The 7,363-nt window shown below is 37.5% G+C and overlaps 2 protein-coding genes across 3 annotated transcripts; both read left to right on the forward strand.

Annotated features, from left to right (window-relative positions):
- Positions 1 to 975: 975 nt before the first annotated feature.
- On the forward strand, positions 976 to 2,286 carry LOC106309526 (60S ribosomal protein L11-1). Its single transcript, XM_013746571.1, has 4 exons — positions 976 to 1,194; positions 1,303 to 1,453; positions 1,642 to 1,837; positions 1,924 to 2,286. Exons 1-4 carry the CDS (start codon positions 1,192 to 1,194, stop codon positions 2,120 to 2,122), a joined length of 549 nt encoding a protein of 182 aa, XP_013602025.1. The 5' UTR covers positions 976 to 1,191; the 3' UTR covers positions 2,123 to 2,286.
- Positions 2,287 to 4,546: 2,260 nt separating this feature from the next.
- Positions 4,547 to 6,208, forward strand: LOC106309925 (probable WRKY transcription factor 69). 2 transcript variants are annotated; one of them, XM_013747082.1, is made up of 3 exons: positions 4,547 to 4,830; positions 4,920 to 5,066; positions 5,545 to 6,208. In XM_013747082.1, the coding sequence occupies exons 1-3, from the start codon at positions 4,712 to 4,714 to the stop codon at positions 6,089 to 6,091; spliced, it is 813 nt and encodes a 270-aa protein (XP_013602536.1). In that variant the 5' UTR covers positions 4,547 to 4,711; the 3' UTR covers positions 6,092 to 6,208. The 2 variants fall into 2 exon arrangements, with proteins under 2 accessions (XP_013602536.1, XP_013602537.1); XM_013747083.1 differs by having other exon boundaries at positions 4,923 to 5,066.
- The last annotated feature ends 1,155 nt before the right edge of the window (positions 6,209 to 7,363 follow it).

The raw sequence follows: 7,363 nt of genomic DNA on the forward strand, positions 1-7,363 counted from the left end.
GCCGACCAATAAATAATAAACAGAATATAAGGCGGCTCGGCCGACCAATAAATAATAAACAGAATATAAGGCGGCTCGGCCGACCAATAAATAATAAACAGAATATAAGGCGGCTCGGCCGACCAATAAATAATAAACAGAATATAAGGCGGCTCGGCCGACCAATAAATAATAAACAGAATATAAGGCGGCTCGGCCGACCAATAAATAATAAACAGAATATAAGGCGGCTCGGCCGACCAATAAATAATAAACAGAATATAAGGCGGCTCGGCCGACCAATAAATAATAAACAGAATATAAGGCGGCTCGGCCGACCAATAAATAATAAACAGAATATAAGGCGGCTCGGCCGACCAATAAATAATAAACAGAATATAAGGCGGCTCGGCCGACCAATAAATAATAAACAGAATATAAGGCGGCTCGGCCGACCAATAAATAAATTAAATTGCTAGTAAATAATATAGGCGGTATTCCGGCCATTATAACATGATATAAATAATAGTAGAGGCAGTATACCGACCATTATAACAGGGTATAAATGATACAAATAAATTTTACCGAATCGCAGAGTGATCGTGCTGATAACGTGTTATAAAAGGAACTGGAATTTTATTGTATCGCGGGAATTTAAATAAGGGCAAAATTTATACCCGTAGATTTTTTAACACTGATAGAAAGTGTTTATTATCGAGAGAAGAGAAGAGTGAATGATAATTTATAAACGATCGAATCGATCGTTTATATAGAAGTAGAATTTACTGTGCAAATAGTGCAGCGGACCCCACATCTTTTATATTTTTCAACGTTTTCGGCGCTGTCTCTATATGACTTTCATAACACATTTGAGTTTTTTAGGGATAAACGTGGTCTAAAAATAGAGGAATTTTCTACATGTGATGATCTAGAGGGCTAATCCTAGCCTCTCAGGGCTACAAATCCAACCTCACTAGCATATCTGCCCCGAACCGGATAAAAACCGAAATTAGGAACCGATTCGTCACGTGAGGGAAACGTGGGGTTGGTTGTAACCAAGAGGGTAGAGTAGTCATTTCATTACTCGTAATTTTGCAATTTAGAACCCTAGACACGCTAGGGTTTATATACTTCGCCGCGGCGTCCTCCGTTATCTCTTTCGATTCCAGCTTTCCCTTCCCGGCCGGAGTTTTCTCGCAGCCCGAATCCCAAATGGTCCGTTCGCAGTTAACTTTTCTTTTTTTTGTTGTGTAATTGATATTTCTAGTAAAAGATGTGTTAATTGCTGATTCTTTCTTTATTGGTTGGGATGAATTGAATCAGGCGTCGGAGAAGAAGCTATCGAACCCAATGAGGGACATCAAAGTGCAGAAGCTGGTCCTCAACATCTCCGTCGGTGAGAGTGGAGATCGTCTCACCAGAGCCTCCAAGGTCTTGGAACAGTTGAGTGGCCAGACTCCTGTCTTCTCCAAAGGTGAGCCTTTACTACTAGTTTAGTGAAATGAATTTTGAGATGTTTAGGACAAGCAATGAGTCTATGAAACTGTGTGTTGTCATGTTTTGATTAGTCAGTTTGTACTGATACTTCAGTAGCTATCAGTGTTCGTTAATGTTTGAAGTTACTTGCTTTTTGTTCTGAGATTGTTGTTATCTCTTTTGTAGCGAGATACACTGTTCGTTCTTTCGGTATCAGACGTAACGAGAAGATCGCTTGCTACGTCACCGTCAGGGGAGACAAGGCAATGCAACTCCTTGAAAGTGGACTCAAGGTTAAAGAGTATGAGCTCTTGAGAAGGAACTTTAGCGACACTGGTTGCTTCGGTTTTGGTATTCAGGAGCACATTGATTTGGGTATCAAGTAAGTCTGAAACAACTTAAAAGATGGTCTTTTGTGTAATCAGCTATTTGAATGGGGCTTTTGACTTTTGATTGATTCCTTGTTAGGTATGATCCTTCGACTGGAATCTACGGTATGGACTTCTATGTTGTTCTTGAGCGTCCTGGTTACCGTGTGGCGCGTCGCAGAAGATGCAAGGCTCGTGTTGGTATCCAGCACAGAGTCACCAAAGATGATGCCATGAAATGGTTCCAAGTTAAGTACGAAGGAGTCATCCTCAACAAGTCTCAGAATATTACTGGTTGAAACCATCTGTCTCGAACAGAGATCTATAAACTGTGTTTTTGTTTGTCCCCTCGGTTTCGAATCGTGTTTTGTTTTGCTTTTATGTTCTCTTCTATACATTTGAATATCATTATTGCCTATCTACAATGCTTTCATGGCTCTCCAGAGTTTTTGATTATAAAGAACGAAAATCTTTAAAATCGGATTAGAGTTCGGTTTAACGCATATAACTACGTGAAACGATCGAACAAACGTGAAAACGCGTTTTTAGCTTACATTATCTATCTTAAAGAATCTTTGACTATGGGTCTATTTTAATACTCTTTACAAGACGTGTCGATTGTAAATTACCTTATACTTGTACATCATTATAATATAGCAACATCAATAACATTATCCAATCATGTTTCATTGTCAATTCTAAATTGCATCAGATTCGAGCAAATTATTGATTGGTTCAACACTAGCTATCATGAACAGAAATGACCAAATCAAACATATACATACAATGTGTGTGTAAACAAGCGTTACATATATAGTTTATTGAAAAACCGATACAACCAGGAAAAAAATTGTGATAGTAGTTGGGGACAATAATGGAGTAATTAAACTAATAATTATGATTTACAAATGACTGGAAGGAATCTTGACTTTATCCCACACAGATTTACAATAAGCCATTTCCAGCCCAATACTATGTACACATTTATAAAGAAAACTATGAAGTCCCCTAGGGATTAAGTCATTTTGTCTGGAGTCACGAGCCTCTATATGTTTTTCATTATCCTTTTCTCTTTATCCCACATGAGTTGCAGCTTTTTATCTAAGCCAAACTCCTCGACAAACATGATCAGATGTGTCAATCTTAAACGACATGTATATTTGTCATAGAAAGGGCCCATGTCACTACTCTCTACAAACTTTTTGGTTAAGATCTCATTACGTCTTTACCGTTTGGATGGTACGAGTACGACCCAAAACATAAAAGCAAAAAAATCATTGCACACAAGCGAAGTTTCATCAGCTCATAACTTTATATAACCCCTAGCCTAATTCACAAGTGATTTATTCCATGTTTTTCATGTGTTAGTATTGGTTTTTACTATTTTTTTTTTAATTTATGATATGCATTTTATAACACGTTATTTAGATGATGGTTTCTTGACTCATTGGATTCAAACTACTCGTTTTTGTCGTTATATTATTTGAGTTTGTTGAATTAAAATACCATGTGAGGTTCACATATTTTCAATTCAAAATTAATACAGTGAATAAATTTAGCCAGATATGTTGTATATATATTCTTTTGGGTGCAAAATCTATTCATTTTGTTTTATATGGACTTGATTAATTAGAATGAGATGTAACTTTATATATCTTGTTGTATAACTAATGCTGTAGATTTTCTTGATGTAATTGTATAAATTTTTGTTGAAGAATTTTGGTTGTAAATTTAAAAAGATATAATTTTTTACTTGTAAATTTTCTAAAATTAAAATATACATACTGTAGGTATCTTGCTTTATAAAACCAAAAAAAAATCTATACCTTTTAAAAATCTTTATAACCCATGATTGAAAGATATTTGTGTTTTAGAAAAAAAATTTGGCTACGTAAATATTCTACATCACTTCTAGAACACACTTGTAAAGTGAATAAGCCGAGCGACAAGATTTTGGGAGGGAGAAAAGATCTCTTAGCTATACATATACTAATCAACAAGAAAACAATCTACACAAAGGTTTCAATAGATAAGAGACAAGTCTTATAAATAGGTCATATCTCTGTAAAATTAGTTACCAAATACAAAACTAATATATATGTGTGTGTAAAGTTCTCGACCAGATGAATTCTTTGGAGATTGAAACGGACCAATTAATCAACTCATAGTTTTTTTGATAACATAATACTTCAATCAAGTCATAGTTTAATTTTTTTTTTGCAAACAATTTTTCAAGTCATAGTTTAATTAAGGAGTAAAAAACAGACGAATCGGTTCACTAGACAGCTTAAACATCTCACGTAAGAATTGATAGTTTCAGCTTAATCTGATTCATAACGACATTAACCGCATTATAAAGTTTATCACATCTTTGATGGAGTTCCTTTATTTTAATTAATTGGAGTCAGATGGGTTGTAGACTTGTTGCTAACTTCATTTCGGATATTACAAAAAAGAGTATATGTGTGTGTACATGTATTATACTTATCATTTTATTACATGGACAGCAAAAAATAAAAGATAACAGTCTATATAGATCAGACGCGGATTAATTATAATATAGATTTGCATATGTATGCATGGACTTAATCAAAATGTCCAGCTAATTAAACAAATAATTTGATTAGCAAACCTCATAGGCATAATAAAATAATATACCACGAGAGAACCTTTCAAACAACTAGTAATATTTTATTCGAATAAAAATACCAGCAAATATAATAAAAATATAATCCCTTTGATATTTGCCTGCACGTCCCAAAAAAAACAAGTCGAGAATAATAATCACATCAGATTGATTAAAACCCTCTCACTAATCACCCTCCTAATCACCCCCTCCCAACAGAAAAAACATCTTCGGTTCTCTGTCTCGAACGGTCGAGATCAATATGCACCGTAGAGGAATTCAAGAATCCGACGAAGAAGATGAGACATACAACGACGTCGTTCCGGACTCTCCTTCTTCTTGTGAAGACTCCAAGATCTTAAAACCAACTCCAAAGAAAAGGTTTTTCTGATTTTTTTTTCATATTTTCGTACGAATTATTATAAATTTTGTTCAAAACAATAGTCTGAAAATGTGATGATTGTGTGTAGCAGGAGGAACATGGAGAAGAGAGTTGTATCGGTTCCGATTGTTGACGTGGAAGGATCTAAGAGTAGAGGAGAGGTATATCCACCGTCCGATTCATGGGCCTGGAGAAAGTACGGTCAAAAACCGATCAAAGGCTCGCCTTATCCTAGGTAATCTTTACCGTTTTCTCCTCTCTTTTTTTTGTCAGTGGCGTGGCGGCTGATTTTCAGCGTATGTTAGTCTACCCGGTTGTTGGGCTAACATACGCACCTCGTTGAGTTTAATACAAAAACATACGCGTCTGATGTTCCCGTTGATTCACGCGCCAGTTCCTTTATTCTTGTTATTTATTGTCTTATGAAGCAATTAGATGAGTCATTAATTAAATTAAATTATCTTTAGAGATTTGCTTTACTTGGTAATAAATAACATTGGAGAAGATTAAATATTAAAGTAGCTGTAGATCTTGATTCTAATCACAAAGGGTAATGCGCACAAAAAGGAAAAGGCATTTTACATATATGTGCGTGATTCACGTGCGCAAATATTAGTTGCTCCAAAAAAAAAAAAAAAGTGTAAATTTTTTTTAATTTAATTTTGCTGGAAAAGTTAAAGTTAATCACTTTTAGTGTTTGGTGGATCTCTCAGGGGCTATTACAGATGCAGCAGTTCAAAGGGATGTCCGGCAAGGAAGCAGGTGGAGAGAAGTCGTGTGGACCCCTCAAAGCTCATGATAACTTACGCCTGCGACCACAACCACCCTTTCCCCTCCGCCGCTAACAACAAATCCCACCACCACCGCACCACCGCCGTCGTCCTCAAAACCGCCAAGAAAGAGGAAAACATGGAAGAAGAGGAGGAGGAGGAAGAAGCAACCATCGTCGCTGAGGAGCCTGCGGGACTAGACCTAAGCCACGTGGACTCTTCGCTGCTCTTAGGTGGCTGCTACAGCGAACTCCCCGAGTTCGGGTGGTTCTACGACGCGTCGATCTCATCATCCTCTGGTTCCTCTTACGGTGGGAGTTTCCTCGACGTAACACTAGAGAGAGGCTTTTCAGTAGGCGAAGAGGAAGATGAGTCACTGTTCGGTGATCTTGGTGACTTGCCTGATTGCGCCTCCGTGTTCCGCCGTGGGACTGTGGCTACGGAGGAGCAACATTTTGGCGCCATTCCTTTCTGTGATAGTTCTAGATGAGTTGTGTGTGTAGCCAAAATCCAAAAAGGGAAACTTTTTATTTTCCACTGTAAAGGTATATCAATGGTGGATTCATATGATTCATTACAAATCTCCAAGTAATAAATTAATAATCTCCAATTAATGTTTTCTTAAACTATTTAAAATTAATTTTAAAGTTTAGTATATGTTTTTATTAGCTAAATAATAGTATAAATTAATTAAATCAGTTGAATCATTACTAGTGTAAAATAATATAATTATATAAATAATTATTATTATTAAGTTTTAAAGTCTTTTCTTACTAAAAAGATGAAGTATTTTTTTTTTTTTTGAAACACAAACTTATATTAGATCATAAAGGAGTTAGGTGATAGCCATAAAAGCTTCAACCTCCAACAAACAATGTTTTGCTAGCTTATCAGCATTAAGGTTTCTCTCTCTAGAGATCCAACCGAAAGAGATTACATCAAACGAGCTAGCCAGCTCAAGAATATCAGAAACAATTCCATAAATTTCAGGCTTCACCGCGCCAGAGTTGATGGCCTTGATAAGCTGGGACGAGTCTGATTCGCACACCAGTTTCCTTACCCCTTGCTCTTTACATCTATTCAAAGCTTCTCTTAAGGCCAGTCCTTCTGCAACCAGCGCTGATCCTACAAATCGGTCATATCTTGTGAAGGAGGAGGTTCCAGCTGAGTCTCTTGTAGTCCATCCAAATCCGGCCAACATCGAGGTAGCTTTACATGCTGCATCAGTATTAAGCACTAGACAGTGAGGGGGCCTGGGGGGCAGGCACAGAGGGCTCTTGGGCTTTGGTGGTATTTTTGGTTCTTGGGCATTTTGCCACTCCCGCGCTAGGGCCACAGCCCTCGTCATCGTTTCCTCCTCTGTGTACGTTTTCCCTTCGAAGCTCAGTTGGTTTCGCGCTATCCATAGCTGCCAGATAATCCACGGTGCTAGTTGACTGGTCGCCACACCTTTAGGAGGCAAACAGGTTTTGCCACATAGCTCAAGCCAAACATCCTGTAAATCTATCAATCCGCTATACTCAACTTCCGTCGCAAAAGGGGCCAAGGCCCAGATTTTTTTGGCGAAGGGGCAATGAAGAAATAGATGAGCTATAGATTCCGGAGTTCCGCATCTCTTGCATCGAACTTCTGATGTTATGTGACGTGCTGCAAGGACCTCACCCACAGGTATGGCTTTTTGAAACACTTTCCAGAGGAACATTTTGATTTTCGGTGAGGTTTGGAGATTCCAGATAAACTTGAACCATTCTACTTCCCCCCC

The sequence above is a fragment of the Brassica oleracea genome, chromosome C8 (genome assembly GCF_000695525.1).
Source record: "Brassica oleracea var. oleracea cultivar TO1000 chromosome C8, BOL, whole genome shotgun sequence".
NCBI lineage: Eukaryota > Viridiplantae > Streptophyta > Magnoliopsida > Brassicales > Brassicaceae > Brassica > Brassica oleracea.

Excerpts from the sequence above, each read along its gene's own strand:
- LOC106309925 (XM_013747082.1), top strand. The coding sequence starts at position 4,712 with ATGCACCGTAGAGGAATTCAAGAATCCGACGAAGAAGATGAGACATAC. Across the intron at positions 4,831-4,919 it reads AAACCAACTCCAAAGAAAAG|CAGGAGGAACATGGAGAAGA; the intron begins GTTTTTCTGATT and ends GATTGTGTGTAG. Across the intron at positions 5,067-5,544 it reads AAAGGCTCGCCTTATCCTAG|GGGCTATTACAGATGCAGCA; the intron begins GTAATCTTTACC and ends TGGATCTCTCAG.
- LOC106309526 (XM_013746571.1), top strand. Across the intron at positions 1,454-1,641 it reads GACTCCTGTCTTCTCCAAAG|CGAGATACACTGTTCGTTCT; the intron begins GTGAGCCTTTAC and ends TCTCTTTTGTAG. Across the intron at positions 1,838-1,923 it reads CACATTGATTTGGGTATCAA|GTATGATCCTTCGACTGGAA; the intron begins GTAAGTCTGAAA and ends ATTCCTTGTTAG.